The sequence below is a fragment of the Podarcis filfolensis genome, assembly GCF_964270895.1.
Source record: "Podarcis filfolensis genome assembly, chromosome: 16".
NCBI classification, from domain to species: domain Eukaryota; kingdom Metazoa; phylum Chordata; class Lepidosauria; order Squamata; family Lacertidae; genus Podarcis; species Podarcis filfolensis.
Window position 1 is genome coordinate 14,248,329 of NC_139620.1, and position 25,634 is coordinate 14,273,962.

General features: G+C 47.3%; 1 protein-coding gene across 2 annotated transcripts; it reads left to right on the forward strand.

Annotated features, from left to right (window-relative positions):
• The first annotated feature begins 1,584 nt into the window (after positions 1–1,584).
• Positions 1,585–20,187, forward strand: LOC310752087 (solute carrier family 22 member 6-A-like). Of its 2 annotated transcripts, XM_083591820.1 has the most exons (10): positions 1,588–2,327; positions 5,520–5,623; positions 6,082–6,236; positions 11,033–11,201; positions 12,126–12,249; positions 13,780–13,895; positions 15,390–15,604; positions 16,761–16,869; positions 18,275–18,478; positions 19,648–20,187. In XM_083591820.1, exons 1-10 carry the CDS (start codon positions 1,911–1,913, stop codon positions 19,742–19,744), a joined length of 1,710 nt encoding a protein of 569 aa, XP_083447946.1. In that variant the 5' UTR covers positions 1,588–1,910; the 3' UTR covers positions 19,745–20,187. The 2 variants fall into 2 exon arrangements, with proteins under 2 accessions (XP_083447947.1, XP_083447946.1); XM_083591821.1 differs by lacking the exon at positions 19,648–20,187 and having other exon boundaries at positions 1,585–2,327; positions 18,255–18,424.
• The last annotated feature ends 5,447 nt before the right edge of the window (positions 20,188–25,634 follow it).

The following is a 25,634-nucleotide window of genomic DNA, read 5'->3' on the forward strand; positions in this document are numbered from 1 at the left end:
AACCCAGAAATAGTACCTTGGGTTAAGAACTTTGCTTCAGGATGAGAACAGAAATCGTGCTCCGACGGTGCGGCAGCAGCGGGAGGCCCTATTAGCTAAAGTGGTGCTTCAGGCTAAGAACAGTTTCAGGTTAAGAACGGACCTCCAGAACGAATTAAGTACTTAACCCGAGGTACCACTGTACTGGGGGGATTTGTTCTTCACTCACTTGAGTCGACAGGAAGCTTCAACTAGCCTGGGCAAGGTACCCTTTGTGTTGAGTGCACACCCCAGAACACGTCCCAGAATCCTTTGCCACACACAGTGGAACACCACGCTTCAACACTTAGGGTGAAGTCAACGTGGCTGGTGCTCCCCAAAGGCAGAAATTATGAAGCACACTGCCCTGCTGCGTAATCTTACCACACTATTTGGCTGCTTTGGGCTGCGTCTGTCAAGAACACGGCAGTCACATTTTTCACACATTAGCATCTCGGCCACGAAAGCTAGAAACCGTTTTTCCCCCTTCAAAAAAGCGGACAGGTTGTTAATAATCACAACTCTGTTCTTTGTACAGTGTCTTCAGCCAGCAAATAAAAATATAGGGAATAAAACAAGGTTGCAGAAGCATTTTTAGCCTGGGGGCTACATTACCCCCTGGGCTAGTTTCTGGCTGGTATCTACACACACACACTCCCCTTAAATTGATACAGCCACACCAACTTTGAAGGCCTCACATGCTAATGAACTTCCCTTATTTGTGCAGCTCCTGTTTATTTCACTGTCATGCACGAGAATTTGGCACTGTTCCCCACGTGGGCCCTTTGTGACACTGGTGCAGGCAGCTGCCTCACCTGGGTTGCCTCTTGGCACCTTTTCAGCCTCCCAGGCAGAAAGGGGCAAAATCATAAAGCGCTCTGTGTAGCTCAAAAGCTTGCACACACACCAATCAGAGCCTGATGGGGGAATATAGGAAATGTCCTTCTGCTGAGTCAGAGCCAATGGTCCATGGAGCTCACTATTATCCACACTGACTGGCAGCAGCCCTCCGGGTTTTTGGACAGGGAATCTCCCCCAGTGCTACCCAGAGATGCTGGGGATCGAACTCGGGACCTTCTGCCTGCTGCAACAGAGATGCTCTACCACGGAGCCACTTCCCACTGCCTGATGAGAACAATCATTCTTTCCAGTGCTGTGCCATCTCCTGCCTTTGTCATTCCAGGGCAGGCGATCTCCAGCGGTCCGCTTTTTAAGATTATGAGCACGGAACAAGAAACAAAAAACGATGCTTCCTGTAGCCAAGAGAACACAGCCAGCTCCCCCTCTTTCCTTTCTCCACACGCCTCCCCCCCCAAAAAAAACCTAATACTTGTTCCATGCAACACCCTGCCCCACATTTACTGAATGCCTTCATTTTCTCCTCCTTCCTATCCCTTTTGGACTAATCCTTCAAAGCCTCATTAGAACTTTGACCCAAGTAAAGTGATTAGGGCTTGCATAATCCCATGGAGAAGAGAACAACCCCCCTTTTCTGAAACCTAGCCCCATTGGTTCCCCCTTCAAGGCTATGGCACACACACACACAGGAGAAAAAAAGGGACTCATAAACACCCCATGCAGTTTACAGCCTGTGTGCGGAACAGTCTTGCAGGGATGACTTGAGTTCACAAAACAGGTTGCTGGAAATGTGTTTTTTATTTCCCCCGCCAGGCCGGCCTGCGATGTTTTCAGCTGCGGCCAAGATGGGGGCCGTCACAGCTTTGCCTTGAGAAAGATCCTGACCCTGAATTAGCGAGAGGAAACTTCTTCCAGCGAGGGTGGGAAGGGTTTGCCTGGGGCTGGCATGCGTTCCGGAGATCCCGGCCACAAAAGATCGCTCCTGAGCCCAGCCACTCAGTCGTCCCCCTCCAAACGTTCCTCCCTCTTCCACCATGGCGTTTGCCGACCTACTTGAGAAGATCGGGGGCATGGGCCGCTTCCAGGTCCTGCAGGTGGCCTTGCTGGTCACTCCTGTCTTGCTGGTCGCCAGCCACAACCTGCTGCAGAACTTCTCCGCCGCCATCCCGGACCACCACTGCCGGATCCGGCTGATCGGCAACGCCAGCAACCCTGGCCATGCAAACAGAACTACTCATAAGCCAGGGGTAGAGGAGGACCTCCTGTGGATCTACATCCCCAAAGACGTGGCCGGGAAGCCGGAGAAGTGTCGCCGGTTTGTTACACCCCGCTGGCACCTCCTCAATTCCAGCGCCGACGACAGCCACAATGTGACACAGATGGACACGGAGCCATGCTATGATGGGTGGATCTATGACAACAGTGTTTTTGTCAACACTATCATCATGGAGGTGAGAGGGCCTGGGCGGCAGGTCGGGTGGGGGTCAGGCTGCCGCGGCATTCCACATGGGTTCCACGTGCAGTGATGTTTCATAGGGGATAGCTTTTCAAGGCAAGCATTTAATAAATGACTTGCACCACATCCTCCTGCAGCCCCATGGTGTCTGGGACTGGTGATGATTGTAGTCCTGAGGGCCACAGCCCCCCCCCCAGCTCAGTCTCTGCTAATTGGAGACATCCGAGGGCCAAGGCGGACATGGCGTTGAATGTGTCTTTACATTTAATGGGCAGGTTTTTTCTCCCACTAGAACTAGCTGCTAATTATCAGGATCCGTGTCAGAGAGAATTTAACTATCTCCTAGCCCAGAGGTTAGCAAACTTTTTCAGCAGGGGGCCGGTCCACTGTCCCTCAGACCTTGTGGGGGGCCAGACTATATTTTGAAAAGAAAAAGGGGGGGAATGAACGAATTCCTATGCCCCACAAATAACCCAGAGATGCATTTTAAATAAAAGGACACATTCTACTAATGTAAAAACATGTTGATTCCCAGACCATCCGCGGACCGGATTTAGAAGGCGATTGGGCCAGATCCGGCCCCCGGCCTTAGTTTGCCTACCCATGTCCTAGCCCAATGTGCTGGCAAGGAACATTTGGGTGCTGAAAGTGGCTAGTGGCCTTTTTGGGGAGTGTGCCAAACCTCAGAACAGACCTCTCTTCTCTCTTCCCCGGTTCAAGGCTGCAAGCCTGTTCCTCTTCAGCCTGGGCCCAAGCAGACAGGGCGTGGCAAGGGCTTGGAGGAGCAGCTGGCCCTCACAGGCTCCTAATCTGGGACCCCAGTGTAGGCACGGGGTAGAAAGCCAATTCTGTTCGTATTTATAAGTGAGCCTGCCAACTTCGCACGTCCCAAAGCAGTGTGCAAACTGAATCACAGCCACCATCCTTTGAAAGGCATGCATCTCTGAATTTTACAGTGAAGTTCTCCAGACATGCAGCCTGCACACAAATACATATATACTGGAGTAATTTGCATACAAAATTATACATGCTTGTGAAGATTGCATGTAAAAATGTGTTATCTTAGGGAACATTGTTTTGCAAAAATGTGTATACTAGGCAAAATTTCACAGAAAGATTTGTATACGTGAATCAATAATATTGGGAGAAATTAGCACCAAATTGCTGATGAATATTCAGGAGGACTATTTTTAAAAAAATTGCAGCCTGGCATGGAAATATGGAGAACTGTACTTAACATTGGAGGGCTGGGGGCTAGGCTGCTTTTAAAAGGAGGAGGGGCGTATTTGGTATAGGTAGCAAATACAATCACCATCATGCTTTATATCTTATTTTGCTTGGCTACTGAAATCCTGCCACCATCAGTTGCTAACTACAAGAGCAAAGTGAAACTGCCAAGGTCAGTAGCAGTCTACCTCTGATCACCAGAGGCCCGGGAATAACAGCGAAAGAGGGCTATTGCCTGCATGTTTGGCTTCTGGACTTTCCATAGGCACTTTGGCTGTCCAGCGTTGGAAGTAGGTTACTAGGCCAGATGTATATTACTGCTCTCTTTCAGCAGGACACTTGCTTACATGCTGCCGGGAACAGCCACATTGACTGCCACAGCGTAGGAAGGAAGGTTAATGTTTCAACTGATTTGATGCACACTGATGTTTTCTGTGCATGCCATCTGCCTGTTTTTCATGTAGCAATTCTTTTTATATATATAAAAAAGGTTAACGTGGCAAAATGGTAAAATGTACTAAAGCAGCAGCAACCCTGTGTTTCAGTTCACCATTTTTCTCACAGCTTAATTCAACAAGCAAGAGGAAGGGGATGTGATATCAGGTAATAGCATGCAGAAAATTCCACTGAGGAGGGGGAAGCATGGGAGGTCAGAGGGTGACAACCTTTTTAGGCCTTTGGGCACATTTTTGTGCAACTGCCACGAGCATCGGTTGTTCTTATCACTGCTCCCCCCCCCCCCGGCGGCTCCACCAAATCAGCACCTGCCTACTTTGCTTTTCCAAAGGATCAGGGCAAAAGTCCCATCCAGCAGAATTGACCGGAGCTTTGAAAAACGCATAGAGCTGAAAGAGGAAGTGAGAAAGAGCGTCACTCTTTCAACTTCCTCCTTTAGCTCTCTGTGCTTTTTGACAGAGAAATGGATAGCGGTCCTCACCATCTCATCACCACAGAGGCGGGGTGGGGGCTTCTCCAGAGAGAAGACCTCAGAGGTGCTGTAGTGCCCTCAAGTGCCAAATTGGCACCCCCTGCTGCAGACCCAGAGATCATCAACTACAGTGGTACCTCGGGTTACAGACGCTTCAGGTTACAGATGCTTCAGGTTACAGACTCCGCTAACCCAGAAATAGTACCTCGGGTTAAGAACTTTGCTTCAGGATGAGAACAGAAATCGTGCTCCGACGGTGCGGCAGCAGCGGGAGGCCCCATTAGCTAAAGTGGTGCTTCAGATTAAGAACAGTTTCAGGTTAAGAACGGACCTCCGGAACGAATTAAGTACTTAACCCGAGGTACCACCGTACAGCAGAATCCTGCAAGCACACAACTCTGTGTGAGGCTCTCTCCTTTCAAACAGAATCTCAGCGCTATGAGGTCTGACCAGCTCAGCATCAGCCCCACCTGCCCAACCAGATGATTGGCACTGTCACTGCTAGCTCTCCATTTGACAATATTCGCATCACATTCTTTTGCGCTCACACAGACCGCATCCAGATGGCCAGCGGTGTGTGTGCTGAGGCATGCCTCCACACTCTGGGCGGCTTCCAACACATAAACACATATCATCAAACATTAAAAACCTCCAGATACAGGGCTGCCATTGGATGTCTTCTAAAAGTCGTGTAGTAGCTTAGATCAGGTGTGGGAAGCTTGTCAGGCCCTCTAGGTATTGCTGGACTACAGTTCCCATAATCCCTGACCACTGACCATGCTGGCTGGGGCTGATGGAAGTTGGGAATTCAACAATATCATAGATGGCATCAGATTCCCCAGACCTGCTTTAGACCTCCCACCACCCAGCTTCTCCTCTAGGGGGCGGCACACTGAACCACACCTCCCCCTAGTGGCGGGATGTTATACCTACAGCATTTAACCGACTGACACAGGTGGATTGCGATTCCTCTTCTTGTGCGAAAGGGTTGCTTTGCCTGCATTTTAACGCTCTTCCATTCCATCCATGCAGTGGGATCTGGTGTGTAACCTGCGGACCCGGAGACAGATGGCACAGTCCATTTACATGGGGGGAGTTCTGGTGGGCGCGCTCGTGTTTGGGAGCTTAGCTGACAGGTGGGTATCTATGGTTCAATATATCTGCTCAGGGGTGGAGAAACTCAGGCCTGGTGGGCGAAACAACTCAGGTGGAGGGTGGGGGAACTGATGAAGACATGAACTGCTGTCTCAATTAGACTTGACAAAACGCTGGCCTCAGCAGCACTATTCCCGCAAAGGGGCATTGTGGGAAATCAAACTGGCAGGCCGTTTCCCATCCAAGTCCTAACCAGGCCTGACCCTGCTTAGCTTCCGAGATCAGACAAGATCGGGTGTGTTCAGGGTAGTATGGCCGCAGACAGGCCGTTTCCCAAATCAGTTGCTAGCATCCAGGAAACCTGCAGCTTGAGAGGCACCTTGCTAGACTCTGCCCCCCCCCCCATAAAAATGGAATCTGGGACCAGTCCTGCTGTTACTATTCAGATTGTTGGTACTGTAGCAATGGCAATATATTCATGCAGCGTCCCGTGTTGCAGATTTGGGCGCAAGCCAGTTTTAAGCTGGTCCTACCTGCAGATGGCCGTTGCGGGACTCTGCACCGCTTTCTCCCCGAATCTCACAGCCTACTGCGTCTTCCGCTTCCTGGTCGGCATGTCGTACTCTGGGATTATCCTGAACTGCATGTCCTTAGGTAAGCGTCACAAGGCCCAGACCGATGGGGCCAGTTGAGCACCATTAGCTCAGAGTCCCAGCGATGGCAGAGAAACTGGTTCGGCCTGCATTTTGAAGCAAGCCATCCCAATTCAAAGCTCTTGGGTGCCTGGATTAGAAAGCATCTATCAATTCGATGATGCACATTTCCAAAGGAATTTTTGGTTCTAAACAATGCGCATTTTACAGGAAATGCGCCAAAAAGAAAAGAAAAAGTAAGTGCATTTATTAAAACACGCACACAAACCCAGAGTGGAAGTGATTGCATGTATGCAAACTCACACAGAATGCAAACAGCCAAATTCACCCATTCCCTAGCTGGGACAGGGTAGATGGAATGGTACAAATCAGAAATTTCGTAAGATTTCAGAATTTGATTGTGGACCTTGCGAATTTTGTTCAGATTTGTGGGTTGATGCCAATTAAGCTTTATTCAGAGTAGACATGTTACTATTAATGGTCCTAAGTTAGTCATGTCTATTCATTTCAGTGGGTGAACTCCGAGTAGGACTTCCATTGAATGCAACCCTCCGTTTTTAAATGCAACTTTAAGGTCACTTTGGATGGAATTCAACTTTGTGCTAGTTCCATCCAAGGAAGTATTTCTGCTTGCCAGGTGGAACATCTCGACCCTGTTCTGCTAATGTGCTGATCTTGGGGTTCTCCTGATCCTCCCAAGCAGATTTGGGGAGGGGAGGCCAGTTGCAGAGGTTTCCACTAGTGCAGCAACATCGTCGGATCGGGCCCTTTCAATCTTGTTTCATGACTTTAAGGCTACGATGTTCAGCATCAGCTAGGTAAATTTGATTCCTCCGCACCAGAGGTAGGGAACCTTATTCTGCCTGAGGGTCTCATTCTTCCGTGAGCCACCTACCAGGGGCTGCCTGCCAGTGTGGGGTAGGGACCAGAGGACCAGTGAAGCAACAGGTGAGTCTCTTACCTTTGCACAACAGACTGCATTCCAGCCACACAAAAAACCAGAGGTTTCTACACACAAACACCCCTCTCTTTATCCTTCACCCAGGCAAGCAAAGAGGCATTATCAGAGTTCAAGGGCACAATTCAGCCAGGCAAAAACATTCAAGCAGGGTGCAAAGCAGGAACAGCGAGGGGTGTGGCCTGGAGAGGGGGTGTGGCCTAGAGGACTGAGGGCCAGATAGAGAGGTCTGGAGGGCCACATTTGGCCCCGGGCTTAAAATTCCCCAGCCCACTATGCTATTAGCTTTAATCACTGGATCATAGACTCACTGAATATGGGTCACAATTACAGAAATTCAATTTTGTTTGTATTTTAATTATGAAAAAACCTACCAAATCCTCATTTTTAAAAATCTAATATATGAACCAAAGTATCCTTCTAAGCAAGCACTTATCTGAATTTTGTGGTGTAATTCTCCAACCAATGTGCACAACAATGGACCATAAAAACTATGTGTATCAGTCAAAAGTGTGTACAAAACCGTGTATGTTAAGAGAAATTCATACTGAAATGCTGCTGAATTTTCATGCGGGCTTAAAATGCAAACACACACAAACTGATGTGGAAATGTGGAGAACTGGGCATGAACGTGGAAGCATGAGGAACTGAGAGAAACTGCCATCATCCTCAGCCACTGGCCATACTTGCGGGGGCTGATGGGAGTTGTAGTTCAGCAGATCTGGAGAGCCAAAGGTTTCCCACACCTGCTTAGACCCTCACCCAAGCCGCTAGGAAGGAGAATCAGGGAACTCTGCAGACTTCCTTAGAATCACCTGGCTGTGTTTGGGAAGAACCTTGAATCTGGAACAAACTAGCTGTTATTGCAGCTGGTGTTATATGTCTCTAAGTGCTAGTAATCGAGCTTCTGCATTTTGCAAAATCTGCAGCTTCTGGGTGTCTTCAAGGGAGGGTCCACACAGAATGCATTACAGTAGTCTATCTTGGAGATTATCACTGTGGCCAGACTGTTCAGGAACAGCCATAGGTGGCAAATCCAAGAAAGCTCCTGAAAGTTGGTCCTAGGACTCCTAGCCATCAAAGCCACTGGTCCTCCAGTGACAATGTTGAATTCAGGAGAACACCCCAGCCCCAGACTACGAGGCTGCGCCTTCAAGGGTAGTGCAATGCCATCCAGAACAGGCCTCCTATCTAATTCCTGGTCTTGGCACTACTCACCCACACGGCCTCCATCTTGTAAGCATTCAGTCTCAGCTCATTGGCCCTCACCCATCCCACCACTAAAATCCAGTCACTGGGCCAATGGCTTCATTTGATTCAGACACCAATGAGAAATAATAATAAATGATAATAATTTTTTATTTATACCCCGCCCTTCCCAGTTTAGAAAACCAGGCTCAGGGCAGCGAACAACAAATTTAAAACACTTAATTGTGATACAACAAAAAACAGCATAAAAAACAGTATAAAAGCATGAATAACAACAAATTCAAAGTTCTAAAATCAATTTAGGGGGAAATCCATCCAATAAACATTAGGTGATCACCAGGGCTAGCTGGCTAAATTAATCCTATTTGGGCCAGCAAGGAGGCCGGGGAGAATTAGCTGTGGGATCCCAGAGCGGGTAATCTTCATAAAAAGGGGAGGGGGAGGGAAGGAAGGGGAATAAAAGATCAGGCTAAATTCAAATTGAAAGCCAGGTGGAATAGCTCTGTCTTACAGGCCCTGCGGAAGGAGGTTAAGTCCTGCAGGGTCCTGGTCTCATGAGACAGAACATTCTACCAGGTCGGAGCCATCACTGACAAGGCCCTGGCCCTGGTGGAGGATAATCTGACTTCCTTAGGGCCCGGGACCTCTAAACTATGATTATTCATGGACCTTAAGTTCCTCTGCGGGGCATACCAGGAGAGGCGGTCCCCTAAATAGAGCTTTGGTGTCCATCACCTTGGCTCTTTCTGCCCCCTGTTGTGAACGAAGCATCAAAACCCTGCAGTATCTACCATTTAGATTCACCCCACCTTTCCTCTGAGGTGCTCAAGTTGGTGCACAATTCAGGGATGGGCAGAAGATAGATTGGGATCGATTAATAGGCCTCTGGGTGGTTTGCAGTGGGTCGTCCAGCAGTTCTGATTCCCAGCAGTTCGAACAAAGAGCTGCAGGTGTTTTTCTCCAAAATCAGTTTGCTGAAAGAGTATGCTTGGAAGAAAACCAGGAGTGGATTTTTATGTAAAATGACTTGGAAGCTTGGTTCTGAACTCCACAATTCTGAGCCTTCCCCATATTGGTACACATGGTTTTCCCCATTTTATCCTCACAACAACCCTGTGAAGGAGACAAGTCTAAGAGATGGTGACTAACTGGGTGTCACCTGGTAAGCTTCAGTGGTGAGTGGGGATTTGAACCCAGAACTCCCTGGTCCTGTTTCTACACTTGTCTAACCACTGCTGGCTCTCTTGTAAGAGAATTAACCATTTGAAAAGTTGTCAAAGAATTTCAGCAATGACTATCCTGGAAAACATTGTTCCATTTCTACCCTAAGCCCAAATGTGAAGATCCTTCTCCCTGTTTCCCCCACCCCCACAAAAATCCGGGGGGATAGGTTAGAGAGAGGGGAGACTGAATCAGGCTCACCCATTGAGCCTCATGGTTGTCTCTACCCACTGAATCACACTGCCCCTTGCTCTGTAATTCCAAACATTTCTGCTCACAGACTTAGAGGCTGGTGCTTTTAACACCTGCAAGACAGGTCGCTATGTGACGGGTGCAGCTTTTACTCCAGTGTGGAAATGGAGCAGTGGCTGAAGCTAGACCTGCTGGATTTCTGCCTGCCAAGCAGCTGCGGGAGGTGCAGGGGAGAGCTTGCTTTTGCATGGTGGCATGTGGAAGAGTGTTTTCATGTTTGCATTTTCTTGCATTCCTGACTCCATTAGCTGTGTTTTGCCCTCAGCATGTTGCTGAGCTGTACAAATATTTATCCCCCTGGTTTGGCATACCTGGCTCTCATTTGCTTTATCACACGCAGAGAGGAGAAGCGCAAAGGGTGGGTGGGTCACATGATGTGGAAACATTGGAGACGGATTGTGGGGGGAGAGAAATGCCAGGCTTGTTTGGTCATATGGGAATAATTAATGCAAAACAATATCTCATTTGATCTGCTCTGTGCTAGATTTGCCAACTGACCGGAAAAACACACAACCTGGCCTGCTCTTCTGCTCCTTAACAGCAGCTTGACAAGGTGCAGAAGGGAGCAGAGGAGGTTTTCTATGGGATGAAGAAAAAGCAGCATTCTCGGCTTGTAATATCTGCAGAACCAGTCACTGTTAAAAGCAGGGGAGCAGAGGGCAGGAAGAGAGTTGGCAACCCTTGCTGCACCCCTACTTTAATAAAAATGCACTTCTGCAAAGAATAATCATATAATTCTATGATTCCTATCTTCCTAGTTAGATCAGCCCTTTATCCAGAAACACAAAGACTACAATCTTACTTTATTTTTATGAAAAGGACCATAGCTCCGTAGCAGAGCATCTCTGCAGAAGGCCCCAGGTTCATTCGCCAATGGCATCTCCAGATAAAGGTGGGAGAGGCTGGGCAGACTCTGCCACTCAGTGTAGACAGCACTGAGATGTATGGATCCCAGTGGAATATATATGTGTGTTGTAACACTGTGACACCAGAGGGCGCTGTAGAGCTGAAGTTAGAACTGAATGAATTTTTACATTGTGAGCTGTAAAACGTTTTTTCCAGATCATTTTCAGGGTGTTTTTTTATAGCTGTGTAGATGCAGCGCCTGTTGCTATATAATGATTGACTGATTTTCGCTCTCTCTGTGTTTCCTTTAGTCCTCGAGTGGGTACCGACCAAAGTGCGCACGATTGCTGGGACTGTGGTGGGCTATTCTGCAACCACCGGGCAAATCATCCTTCCTGGACTGGCCTACGCCCTCCCAGACTGGCGCTGGCTCCAGTTTGCTGTTTCAGTGCCCTTTCTCGCCTTCTTTGTCTACTCCTGGTGAGCACACATCATCCCTTTGCAGAAAACACCCTTAATTAAACCCTTAAACCCTAGAGAGCAGCCAGGGTTTCACCCAACAGCTCCTGTGACTTTTGCCATGAATTGCTGCTATGCCAGCATTTGGCCAAATGGCTCGTTTGCACAGCAGTCCTGCTACAAGCAGGGCTGGTCCACCCAGGGGCGTCTTGCCCACAGATGTTAGCGGCGCGGGGCGCCGGGGAGCCAGATTTTGGAGGGTGCCACAGGCTGAGTGTCCAGGAAGCAGAGTCAGGGCTTGCTCCCTTCCCAGCTCTGGGGCAGCCCGCTCCTCTCCTCTCAGCCACCCATCAGAACGCACTGCGTCCGACTCAGGGAAGCCTCTTTGCATCCCCTCCCGCCGGGGCTGCCTAGGTGCCTGGCAGGTGCAATCGGGGGTGGGTGCAGGGCAGGTGTGTCTCTCCTGCCCCTCTCTGGCCGTGTCGCTGCCTGCATGCCTCCCTGGGGAGACTGTGAGCAGAGCAGGGAAGCACCCTGTGCAATCCTGGCACCAAGAGAGGATGGGACAGCCGGCAAGCCACCTGACCTGCTTGCTGGCCCTTCTGTTGCGCGGACCTCCCCAGATGGGGGCAGGTAAGGGGCACCGGGCGCTTAGAGGGAGGCAGTGCGGGAGGCCATCTGGGCTGCGATCCGGGTATCTCTTACCTACATGCAGCGCCGAGCATGCTTTGGACCACACGATGTAAACGAGCCAGACCGAAGTCCCGCCCCCCTTAAGAAAGGTCAACAACTCTGGGAAACGGGGGGGGCGGGACCAGAGAGATATTTGCACCACGGCGCTGGATATGCTTAAGGCAGAAAGCAGAAGTTGCCCAGGGTACTGGTCCTACTGTGATTGTGTCTCCCACAGTTTGAGATTTGACTTTTTTTTTTAACCCTGCCTAGGTGGTTTGCAGAATCCGCACGGTGGTTAATACTCTCGAACCGACTGGAACAGGCTGTGAAAGTTCTTAAGAGGGTAGCGCAGATCAACAGGAAAATGGAAGAGGGAGAGAAACTCAGCACAGAGGTACAAAGACGAACTGAGGTTGTTGATGCAACCAAATTCACAAGCAAGGGATGCGTACATTCTGTGAATCCGTGTCTGTTATGTTGGCTGGATTTGTGGTCGTTTTTTAATGTGAATCTTTGAATTTTGAAATATTCGAATGTGACTCAATTTGGAGGGCACCTTTAGCAGAAACACAATACAGCTGTACCTTGGATCTCAAACACCTTGGCTCCAGAACAAATTGGCCCCCGAACGATCAAAATCCAGGAGTGAGTGTTCCGGTTTTCGAATGTTCTTTTGGAAGCCGAAAATCTGACAGGTCTTCCAATTGGCTGCAGGAACTTTTGGAAGCCAATCGGAAGCCACGCTTTGGTTTCCAAACGTTTTGAAAGTCGAACGGACTTCCGGAACGGATTCCATTTGACTTCCAAGGTATGACTGTATTAACATATTGGGGGACGGGGAATACTTCAATGAAAATACTTCATTGCCAACATTAGTATCAGCATTATTTATATATCACATCTATTGGTCACTTTATACAAGAGATAAAGTCTCAAAGTGACCTGACAAAATGAAAGACAACAAATAAAAGCAAGTTAGAACCAGAAAGAAATTAAACGAACAATAGAAAACACTCAGTGGTCCAGCTAGGCCAATATTGTCAACACTGACTGGCAGCCTCTCTCCAGGGTTTCAGAGACGAGGTCTCTCACAGTCCTTCCTGGAAATGCCAGGGAAGGAACCTGGGACATTTTGCATGCAGGGCATCTGTCACTGAGCTTACAAACTCACCTGTCCATCACCTGACATCGCATGATGACACGCACAGGACAGTTAAAGCAACAGTTTCAAATAGCACCAAATGCATCTGCAAAGGCAACGGAGCATTCTTTTGCAGTTGGAGCTTAAATTCAGCGAGGAAAGGTGCCAATTTAAAAAGGAAAGGAGCATTCCTTTGCAGTTCAAGGTGGGAACCTGAGGTCATATGATGCCAGGTGACAGATGGGTGCACAGCTTGGCCTGCTGCTCAAAGTGGTCCACCCATTCCTGCCCACCCCCCCACCCGAAGTTTTGCAACAACCTTAACAGATAGGCAACATTCTACTTAAACGCCTCCAGCACAGGATTTCTGGGCATGTTCTAAACTCTATCATTCTCTTCTTCTCAGCTGAGTACACGTGTATTTACTGGAGTGCACATATTTTTAAAAACTGTGAACCCAACATTATCCACCTTTGCAAACGGGAATCATTCCCTGTACTAGTGTTTGGCGGTTACGTGCCGCTTCTTAGGGAGTATTGCACTATGTGACACACGGACAATCCCAAGCAGGTTTGTGACTCCTCAGAAACTCAAGAGATAGGACTGGTGAAGGTTGTCAGTCACCCAAGGCCAATGGCAGACTTCCTGAGGTCCTTTAGGCTCTGCTGCCAGTGCCTCTGCCAGCCTTTGCCTTCATTCTTTCCTTAAATCGGGGCAGTCCAGGAAAGCTTCTGCATCAGTGATGAGTAAGATCAACCATTTGTTCTCCTTTTCTTCCTGTAGGTCTTAAAAGCTAGCATGCAGAAAGAATTGTCTCTGACACGATCATCCTACACAGCCGTCAGCTTAGTTCGTACACCCACCGTGCGCCGGATCTCCTGTTGTATTTCCAGTGTCTGGTACGCTTTGACCGTTACTTTTCATCCCTCCGCTCCTAAAATTCAAATACTCTCACCAGGGCTAGAAACTTGGTTTTAAGATTCTTTTCAAAATGCAACACTAAAATCATCAAGAGGTTGAATTCCTAATTACTAAATTTTAGGACTGCAATGCTTTAAAGGTAAAGGGACCCCTGACCGACTCTGGGGTTGTGGTGCTCATCTCGCTTTACTGGCCGAGGGAGCCGGCGTTTGTCCACGGACAGCTTCCGAGTCATGTGGCCAGCATGACTAAGCCGCTTATGGCGAACCGGAGCAGCGCACGGAAACACCGTTTACTTTCCCGCCATGCTTTCGAACTGCTAGGTTGGCAGGAGCAGGGACAGAGCAACGGGAGCTCACCCCATCACGGGGATTCAATCCGCCGACCTTCTGATCGGCAAGTCTTAGGCTCTGTGGTTTAACCCACAGCGCCACCCGTGTCCCCACAGTAGTAGTAGTACATTATTTTTAACCTAACTGCTTACTAAGCTATGGCTGTCACACACTTTCGCTCCAGTTTCCTTTTTCCGATATAATTTTTTTATTTAATTTCCAATTCCCCCCCAAAAAAGTTTTCAAATTGAATAGTTACATTGTTTCATGTATTGACTTCCCACCCCCACCTCCAGAGTGTTTTTGTTCAACCCCTTTTTCTACTGCATTATATATCAAAACTTTCTCTCCAGTTTCATATCCACTGTGACATAAGTGTACATTGTCTAAAACCAAAACAAATGATCTCCTCCTCCCCAGACCCCCGCTCCAGAACAGTTGCTTTAGTCCTATGAAAAATTACGTAGATTAAATGGAATAAATGTTACGGCTCATAGAGTTAAACCAACACTTTGATCCTTTAGAAGACAAGTTTATCCCCAAATCAGATGATATATTTGTGCCACATATATAAAAAAGAAGAGTTTAGAAAGAAGGTACAGTCATACCTTGGTTGTCAAATGCCTTGGTACTCGGACGTTTTGGCTCCTGAACGGCGCAAACCCAGAAGTGAGTGCTAAGGTTTGCAAACGTTTTTCAGAAGCCAAACATCTGTCGCAGCTTCCGCTGCTTCTGATTGAGTGCAGGAAGCTCCTGCAGCCAATTGGAAGCCGCGCTTTGGTTTTCGAACCGTTTCGGGAGTCAAATGGACTCCTGGAACGGATTAAGTTCGACAACCAAGGTACCACTGTATTTGGTGTTTGTAGCATCTTTTCCAGGGCAGGTTGTATCTTAGGGCTATGGAGTGATCAACAGTGTGAGTGACGCAAGATTACGTCCTGCTGGAATCTCGTTGCATTCTGTCAAATTGGTAACAAGCAAAATCCACACAGCTCTCAGCTCCAAAAGCCATTACTTTGTGTCAGAAGTAATGGCTTTTGGAGCTGAGAGATGTGTGGATTTTGCTACCCACCACAACAAGAACCTGCATATCCCTTGCCTTTCTTTCTGTGCCATCTCCTTTTTACACCCCGTTTCCAGGTTTGCCACTAGTTTCGCTTACTACGGCCTCGTCATGGACCTCCAGAACTTTGGCTTCAGCATCTACCTGATCCAGGTGGCATTTGGCTGCATCGACATCCCGGCCAAGCTGGGGGCCGCCATCGGGATGAGCTACATCGGACGGAGAACCACACAGGCCTCTTCTGTCATCCTGGCTGGCTTAGCCATCCTGGCCAATATATTTGTGCCCCAAGGTAAGCTGATGTCAAGCAGAAGTGGTGAACGTCATCACTGCTTGGCACTGTGCATAGCCACCACTTGCACCCGTTGCTCTGAAAATCAGTCCCATGAGGTGGTTTGGTGGCCGATGGCACTTAGTTGGTAAATCCCCTCTTCTCTTTTATATTGCTACAGTCACCAGATAGCTTTCCTTTTTTAGGGTTGCTTGTTGGTTAATCCATCAGAATGACTCTGGTAGATGCTTCCTTGATGGGAACAATTGGATGGGAGAGCTTTCTGGAATACTTAAAATGTGAGGTTTACTCACATTGAAGTCTTGCCAGGATTCAAGAGATGCCATGATAAAAAAATAGGCAGGCAATAATCCTTAAAAATATCAATAGTCCAGTTCAAAATGGAGATTGCTCTCTGGAGGACAGCAAAGAAATGTCTTCCCACATTGCAGGTAGGAAAAATAATAAATAATAAATAAATCTTTATTTGTACCCCGCCCACCCTGGCCGGAGCCGGGCTCAGGGCGGCTAACATCATAAAACTAACACAGTATACAGTGGTACCTTGGGTTAAGTACTTAATTCATTCCGGAGGTCCGTTCTTAACCTGAAACTGTTCTTAACCTGAAGCACCACTTTAGCTAATGGGGCCTCCTGCTGCTGCCACGCCGCCAGAGCCCAATTTCTGTTCTTATCCTGAAGCAAAGTTCTTAACCTGAAGCACTATTTCTGGGTTAGAGGAGTGTGTAACCTGAAGCGTATATAACCTGAAGCGTATGTAACCCGAGGTACCACTGTACAATGAAAGAATGGGTATTAATCTAGAGAGTTTCAGCAACTCAGAAATAATTTCAAATCAGCAGAATTCACAGCGCAGCCCTATGCAAGTTTACTCAAAATTCCCACTATATTCAGTGGGACATTCCCAGATAATAACTTATTCCCAGCATTTTCTGTTGTTCTCCTTCCCACAACAAATGTTTAGAGGCTGTGACATCGTAGAGTCCCCTGTTGGTGACTATCTAGCCACCACGCTTTCTGTGATTTAGCTGCAGATCCTCCTGCAGTTCCCTGGACTTGTTGGTAGCTAGGAAAAATAAAATAACCATCAAGGTGTAAGGGATGGAAAACTCATCATGACCCCATGTGTGTCTCCTGACTCTCTTTTCCACACAAGATCTATACACCTTGAGGACCTCCCTGGCAGTGCTTGGAAAAGGATGCTTGGCTTCATCCTTTAATTGCCTCTATCTCTACACAGGCGAGCTCTACCCAACCGTGATCAGGTAAGTCTGCACCTCGGACTGTCACCTCCCCTTTAGATTATATGGAACAAATGGCAACATTTGAGAAAAATTGGAGCCAGTGGGCTTCTTATCGCTAGAGTATGATATCTCTTTAATCATCCGAACATGCAGCTGTCACCAAGTACCAGTGCTGAATCCAGGCTCCTAATATAGCAGCACAAAGCCATTCCCAACATGTCACAGAAATAATTGCCTGGGCAGTAGCAAAAGTTCATTAAGAATATGCTTGTTACTTGGATGCCACGTGAGCAAGGTGCCTATTTGCATGTGAGAAAGAGAGATCAGAGATATCAAAGACCACAAACATTCACTTAATGCTGTCTCATATAACTTAGGAGTACAGGAGGCTGTCTTACAGTGAGTTAGTCCCATAGGGACTAAATGTCCAACCACAAAAATCATAGCAGATTTGATTTCTTCACACCCAAAAACATATTTTTAAGGCCCCTCACTGAAGAAATACACAAAAATTAAGCTTCACCCCCCCTAAAATGGCACAACTTATTGGCAGTGGTGTAGCGTGGGTTGCCAGCGATCAGGGCCACACCAAAGGGGTGGATGGAAGGGAGGGAAACAGACGAACTATGCTTGCGATCCACATCACCCAGGGGATCATAGCTGCCAAGAAAAGAAAAGAAGAGTTGCCCCATTGTCTGGAGAGGTCACTTCCTGATTTGCATGGAGAAGCTGTTTTCAACAAAGCCCAGCAACGGCAGCATGCAGCTGTATTGAGGCAGCACAGGGTGCTGACATTTTACACCCCTAACAATTTTGTGCCTGGGGCAACCGCCCCTGTGCCCCCCATGCCATGCCGCTGCCTATTGGTCCAGCTAGCTCAGTATCGCCTTATGCTGACCAGAAATATCTGTCTAGGGCAGCAGTTCTCGACCTGTGGGTCCCCAGATGTCGTTGGACTACAACTCCCATCATTCCTGAGCTCTGGCCTTGCTAGCTAGGGGTGATGGGAGCTGTAGTTCAGCAACATCTGGGGACCCACAGGTTGAGAAAGGCTGCTCTAGGGTTTCTGGCAGGGGTCTCTCTCTCTTTCCTAACCCTCCTTGGAGATGTCAAGGATTGAACCTGAGACCTTTGGCATACAAAGCAGATGTTCTGCTTCTAAATTACAGCCTTTAATGCTCATTGGTGCCTGTTCAGACATTCAGCCCAAAGAAGCAGTGCCAAGCAACTTGTGGCTCAGTCCCCAAAGCAGCTTCTCTGAATAATCAAGTCCCACAAAAAATATCCCCCCCCCCAAAAAAAGACACCCAGATCTTGGTTCCCTTTTTCTGATTTGTATACTTGTTTAAAGAACCAAGATAAACCAGCCTTTTGTTTTTTACCATTTTATGGTTTCTCCTTTAAAGGTTGTTTTCTACACTTGCAGACAGACCGGGATGGGGCTAGGAAGCACCCTGGCTCGTGTGGGGGGCATAGTGGCGCCGATGGTAAAAATGACCGGGGAATATTTTCCATACCTCCCACCTCTCATATACGGGACAGCCCCAATTCTGTCTGGGATTGCCGCTTTCTTCCTGCCAGAGACACGCAACAGACCGCTCTCAGATACCATCGAAGAAGTTGAGAGTGGGTGAGTCCCTCTTTGTGGCCTCCTGGAAGGGCATGGCCAGGGGGTCAGGAAACTTTCGCAAGTCTCCATTCATGAGTCCACAGCACATCCCATCTTCGCATTTCTCTGCCGTTTAAAAATAATAATAATGAAAAGCACAATTTGTGTTTATAAATGCATGTTTTTGAGCCTGTTTCCTCACAAAATTTTATGCATTTCTAAATGTATACTTTCTTCCAAAGTGGACATTTCCTAATACATTTGAATTTTGTTAAATTTCTTTATACGCCTCCAAGCGGCTTACAGAAGGGAATAAACCATGCCATGCACAGGCTGTCATACGTGTGGAGGAAAACCTTCACACATTGCAGAGATTCCAAAAAATAGACCAGCGGCAATTGTATTTCATCCAGCAGAGCTTGACTGCTACTGAAGGCAGTGTAATGGTCACTAATCCAGTACATTCAGGATTGGCAATGTCCATAAGACACTCAGTTGCATCACTTACAAAAACTTATAACATGACTGAAACTTAACACTAAGCATACTATGTACAGAACACCACACCAGAAGGAAGAGAGAAAGATAAAGTAAAACCCAGGCTCCTTCTGGCCTGTATTTATAGTCAGCATGACCTTAATTGAAAGACATAAGGGAACCAGTTCAAACCAGCTTCCCAGAAGGTATAACCCAAACAATCATGACCCTTCTGCCTGTTTCTCTCACACAGAGAAGCTTCTAGTAGCTTCTAGAATCCTCTTGTATTAATCAGAATAGGAAAGATCTCCACGCATCAGATCAATACTTTCTGCACTAAGAAATGCAAACTGACACAGGCAACTCCCCATTTATGCACAGTCAAGGCATGTGTGACCATGACAGCACGCATCGCCACATACCCAGAAGCGGCATGAAAAGGGGCAAACATGGCCCATTTGATTCTGGCTGCAGACCCATTTGACACAACTTTGCAGAAAATTCACATTTGCTCATTTATGTGGAGTGATGCAAATGAAGGCTGACTTTCAGAGGGAAAGCTGCCATGTAAGGAAAGTAAAACAAAAATAAAATTGAGTTGAAAGGGAGGGAGTGGGGAGGAGCAGGAGATCCTGGTCCAAATCTATGGCCCCTGCAGTCTGCAGCTACCTTGAGTTGCTCTGACAATGTCTTGCCTTTTTATCCCCCAACAGACAGGTGCCAGAGCAACATCTCCCTACCAAGGACCATGAGCAGGTTTTGCTGCAGAAGGTGGGCCAGGAGATGCCCCAGGAACCTGGACTGTGCTAAGACGGGGGCAGAGGAAGCCGCTGGCCATCTGCTGGGAATCGCCATGCCTTGAGCATCCTCTGGAGGGAGGGACGAGGGAGCGTCAGAAATTGACATGAATGGACCAAATAAAACAAAGAAATCAATTGCAGCACATCTCTCTCTGGGCACAGGCAGACGATCAGGCCGAGCCTTTTTGCTTGTGGCAAAACGATGCAGAAACCGGCATTTGGGGTGCAAAATTCCAGATGTTCTTGCATGGGCATAGCCAGCATTTATGTTAGGGGGCCAGGAACACCCACCTGTCATCACCCTCTCTGGCTCTGTCTAGCAGATTCGGAATGAAACGTCTCAACAACAGTTGTTTTAAATTTCTTTATTTTCACCCCAAGTGCTCAGAAAAAAATCTGTAAAAATATTCAGTCATTTGAAAACTGGGAAGCTAAATAAAAAAATTAACATCAGGGAGTAGCTTTCATGTCGTTGTCAAGTATATTTTGTAAAATTACAAAGAACATGCCTTTTTTCATCTTTTTGTTTGTTTAATTAAACTAGAACAAGTTTTCTTGGATTTGCTGAAAACCTTTTCAGCACTTCCTTCTCAAATTCCTTTTTTCCAATGCAGTTTTTCTGTGCATGCTCAGAAAGCACATCTCCCCTGCCATCAATGACCTTAGCTGGGTCTTTACTCTCCGCAAGGTACTGAATGACCGCTCTATAGTACAAGTTGTGCATGGCTGAGCAAGACAGATGAGCAGAGCCTTTTTTTGTAGTAGGTTCAAAGACGCCCATGGGTTCTTGGCTTTTGTTTTAATAATAATAATAATAGTAATAATAATTTTTTATCTATATCACGCCCTCCCCAGCCGAAGCCGGGCTCAAGGCAGCTAACAACAATAAAATAATACAACATTCTAAAATCATTTCATTATAAAATTAATTCAAATCAATTTTTTTAAAACAAAAAAGCAGCAAGATCCTAGCCCCACTATGAAGGCAGGGAGTTCAAGTACCTGGGGCCAATGCCTGGTGCTCACAAAAGTGACCCATGGGAAACAGAGATGTTATTTGGTGTCCTTTTTTGTCCTTTCTCTGTGAAGGCATGCCACCTCCATGCACAGTTTGAGGGATCAGGGCTTCCACCTGCTCTGTTGCGTGCAGGGGCTGGTCAAACAGGTGATGGTCATGACAACATCACAAACTTTGCTGACTTGTAGTCCTGCAAAGGTGGTCAAGGTCAGTGAACAGAAAACTCTAAGCTGTCTCAACAAACCTGCAAGCTTGAAGGGGGAAGGCAAGGGATTGAAGCTTGCGGTGTAGGGGCAAGACCTTAATTTCCAGAGCTGTAAATTTGAGTCAATTAATCAGCAGAACCAAAGGAAACCTGTTTAGAGATTAAAAGGGCATGCAGTTTAACTGGGCAGCCCCTTTAAAACATTTTTTTAAATCTCAAAGCTGGCACCAGCAGTGGGCAGGGTTGGGCATATCTCAGGACCCAGAGGGGGTTGGGCAGTGCCACTCGGGACCTCTGCCACCATCCTCCCTACCAGGGAACACAGATGCATAAAAACTGCCAGGCCGTCAGCATCCAGCTCCCCACAGTGGACATTCATTACTAATTCCTAAGTTGCAATGAACAGAAACAGTTGTGGGCTATGCTTACATTCTTAACCTGTGACCTCCACTTGTTGTTGGACTACAACCACCAGTTTCCTCACATCCTGATAATACTAAACCACAGCTGGGTCATTTGGTACCACTGAATGTTGGGAGATTCAGGGCTAGCAGTGATTTCTGCATTGCAGGGGGTTGAACCAGCTGATCCTTTGGGTCTCTCCCAAATCTACAATTCTAAGACTCTACAACTCCCATCACCCCTGAACATTGGCAAGAAGAGGAGGAGGAGGAGGAGGAGGAGGAGGAGTTTGGATTTGATATCCCGCCTTTCACTCCCCTTAAGGAGTCTCAAAGCGGCTAACAATCTCCTTTCCCTTCCTCCCCCACAACAAACACTCTGTGAGGTGAGTGAGGCTGAGAGACTTCAGAGAAGCGTGACTAGCCCAAGGTCACCCAGCAACTGCATGTGGAGGAGCGGGGAAGCGAACCCGGTTCACCAGATTACGAGTCCACCGCTCTAAACCACTACACCACACTGGCAATGCTGGGGCTGGAGGAAGCTGAAGACTACTATTGGACTACTGGGCTAGTCCAATCTAGTAGCCCAATAATCAGGCTGGTTTGCTGAAAAAATAAGATCAAACTACATTCTCAAACGTCTCCACCAACCATTGGCTAAATCTCTCAGCCACAGAGGAGCCTGGAAGTGCTGCAACATTCAGATATTTTACTCTCGACCATGAGGAGGGAACGGATGGATCAATCAATTTCAGTTTTTCTCAGTATCTCATTCTCCGTCCCCCCATCTCACATTCTGTTCTTCACATTGCTGCAGTGATTTGCAATTTTTGTTTTTAATGCTCATGAAGATTCGTCAGCATTTTAGTGCAAATTTCTCCCAATAATGTTTCTGTGTGAAGTTTTGACTAATATGCACTTTTATACCAAGCAATCTTCTCCTAACGTAATACCTTTTTGGGTATGATTTTTCACTCATGTATGCATTTTTCAATGCACACAGTCCCCCAACATGTGCATTTTTGCACACATGTTTGGGTTGGAGAAGTGTGTTGCAAAATTCAGAGATATGTGGAATTCGAGTATAGTTGTGCTTTAGATAGTTCCTCATTAAAATGCAAGCAAAATCAAGCCGCTGCCGCCCCCCCCCAATTCCTAACCATGAGAAATCAAACCTTAAAACTCTCTTCTCTCTTCCACCAATAACTTTCTACAAAGGCAGAAAGGCCAGGAAAAATTGCTTTGGTGAAAATAAAAGAAAGCGGAGCTTTTCTGCCTGCCAAATTGGGGGTTCCATCCAGCCAGGCTCCTGGATATGAATAGAGCACACAGGCCCTGCCAATGGGAAATGAGCAAAGAAACGTAGGAGAAAATAAAACACTCTCATCCCCACTGTTTTCTGCAGCCCTTCTCTACGGCTAAGACCTTTTTCTTCCCATGAAAGGCCCAGCTGTGTTCTATGGCAAGCTCACCCCATTAATCTAGGCCCGTGTTCCAGCGAGTTCCCACATACAGCACTACTCTGTACAAAGGAGAGATGTTTTAAATCTCACAGCTGTTTCCTGTCTGCTCTGCTTTGTACAGTGACTATGGAAATGGGCTTCTGGACTGCAGATCCACTCACCTAACTTTGTATTGTTGTTTCTCTGTCTCAGTGGCACCGATGCTACACCTCACCGTACACTTAAGCTAACCATGGTTTGGAAGATTGGAAATGCACAGGGCACCATGGTTTGCTTTGCCAAGCTAAGGTCTTCCCCAAAGAAGCTGAAGCCAGATCCATTTGTCCTCAGGAATGGACAGACATGTCCATTTCAGTTTCACTCGGTTTCTTATTTTCCCAGTTTTTAGTTCAGTTTGGCACATTACTGATAAGTCTGCCGATTTTGGTTTCTCTCAGTTTCCCACTGTTCCAGCCTTACCTGTGTTTGTTTCTTTAAAAGCATTTCTTTAAAAACAAAACTAAATATTTTTGTACACAGTCTTTGGATGGAGAACTGCATCATGAAACCTGCAGAAGTCCAAGTTTTGGTTTGTGTACTGTTGGTGCTGTGGGTTAAACCACAGAGCCTAGGACTTGCCAATCAGAAGGTCAGCGGTTCGAATCCCTGTGACGGGGTGAGCTCCCGTTGTTCAGTCCCAGCTCCTGCCAACCTAGCAGTTTGAAAGCACGTCAAAGTACAAATAGATAAATAGGTACCGCTCCGGCGGGAAGGTAAATGGCATTTCCATGTGCTGCTCTGGTTCACCAGAAGCGGCTTAGTCATGCTGGCCACATGACCTGGAAGCTGTACGCCGGCTCCCTCGGCCAATAAAGTGAGATGAGCATCACAACCCCAGAGTCGGTCACGACTGGACCTAATGGTACTGTTTTAGGAAGTGCAACTAACATGGGCCGAAATTTCCACTGACACAACTGTTAAAGACCAGACAAGTCACATATTCTGTCGCACCTGTTCAGCATATCCTGGCTTGTGCTGACCTGGTGCTCTCCAGATATTTTGGACTACAATTCCCATCAGCCCCAGTACAGCTGGAGGGTACGACATAGGGGAAGCGTAGCCTAGACCAAGGCAGGCATATTAGTTTACAAGGAATTCACCAGAAGCCTCATTTTAATTGAATGCTGCTCCTCCATGGCAAGCTATGCTCAAAGCAGCTCACAACATCAGATAAATTCTCCACCATAAAATGTCAGGCAGCAACATTCCAGGATAACACACCGGCAGTTACAAAACATAACAAAAAGTAAATAGCCAGACAAATATCACTAGAGCGAACAAACACCTCCTATTAATAAGATGAAGCAATCTGATACCTCGGTTCCCAAACGCCTCCATTATCATACGTTTCAGTTCCCGAACACGGAAAACCCAGAAGTAAATGCTCCGGATTTTGAATATTTTTCAGAAGCTGAACATCCGACACGGCTTCTGCTTGAGTGCAAGAAGCTTTTTGAAGCCATGCCTCGGTTGTCGAACATTTTGGAAGTCGAAAGGTCTTCCAGAACGGATTCCATTCGACAACCAAGGTTTGACTGTAATGATTCCTACTAAAGCCTAGCCATATTTATTTAATTTCTTTAAATCAATAGCCCCTTTAGCCAAAGGCTCTCAAAGAGGCTCACGGGGGGGGGGTAGCATTAAGACTGTTCTCAACTAAAAATAAACATGGCACTTGAGGGGAAAGGAATGGGCTGCTTAGAGTGTGGCGCTCATGACACCAGGGTTGCAGGTTCGATCCCAGTATAGGACAGCTGCATATTTGTGCATTGCTCAGGGTTGGACTAGATTGTATTTTAGTGTTCTGTTGGAAGCTGCCCAGAGTGACTGGGACGGGGTATAAATAATAATAATAATAATAATAATAATAATAATAATAATAATAATACTTGTTGTTGTTGTTGTTGTTGTTGTTGTTGATTGTCAGGGTCCCTTCCAACTCTACAATTCTATGATTCTATGAAAAGCAAGCTCAAGCACAATTTCTTCAAGGTCTAGCTCTTCAAGTTAGCATCGGTGTCAGTTCCGACTGATAAAGGTAAAGGGACCCCTGACCATTAGGTCCAGTCGTGGCCGACTCTGGGGTTGCGGCGCTCATCTCGCTTCATTGCCCGAGGGAGCCGGCGTACAGCTTCCAGATCATGTGGCCAGCATGACTAAGCAGCTTCTGGTGAACCAGAGCAGCGCACAGAAACACCGTTTACCTTCCCGCCGGAGCAGTACCTATTTATCTACTTGCACTTTGACGTGCTTTCGAACTGCTAGGTTGGCAGGAGCAGGGACCGAGCAACGGGAGCTCACCCCGTCGCGGGGATTCGAACCGCCAACCTTCTGATCGGCAAGCCCTGGGCTCTGTGGTTTAACCCACAGCGCCACCCACGTCCCAGTTCCGACTGATGCTCAACTGCAAAGCTGCAACCATGGGTGTAGCCAGGGGCAGGGGGGCAGCTGCCCCCCAAATAAAGTAAATAAATAAAAATACACTAAGCCCATGGCTACACCCCTTCTCACACCCAGCCTTCTAAACAAAAGTCAGCCTTTCTGCTTCCAGTTACCAAAGCAGAGGTATATTTGTGGTTTTCTTTTTTTTACAGTAAGGATTTTTTTTAAAAAGCTGGAAAGTGCCATAGGCCAGCGATGGAGCTTAAATGCTTGATGCCCCAGGTTCAACCCCAGCATCTCCAGATAGGGTTAGGATCGGATTCTCTGCCTGAAACCCTGACGAGATCTGCTGCCAGTCAGTGCAGACAATATGGAGCTAGATGGGCCAATGG

What these genes read in the sequence shown, in the direction of transcription:
- LOC310752087 (XM_083591820.1), top strand. Translation starts at nt 1,911, where the DNA reads ATGGCGTTTGCCGACCTACTTGAGAAGATCGGGGGCATGGGCCGCTTC. An exon ending in TTTGGGAGCTTAGCTGACAG is followed by an intron (nt 5,624 to 6,081) that starts GTGGGTATCTAT and finishes CCCGTGTTGCAG; the next exon opens with ATTTGGGCGCAAGCCAGTTT. An exon ending in CAATATATTTGTGCCCCAAG is followed by an intron (nt 15,605 to 16,760) that starts GTAAGCTGATGT and finishes TTTCCACACAAG; the next exon opens with ATCTATACACCTTGAGGACC.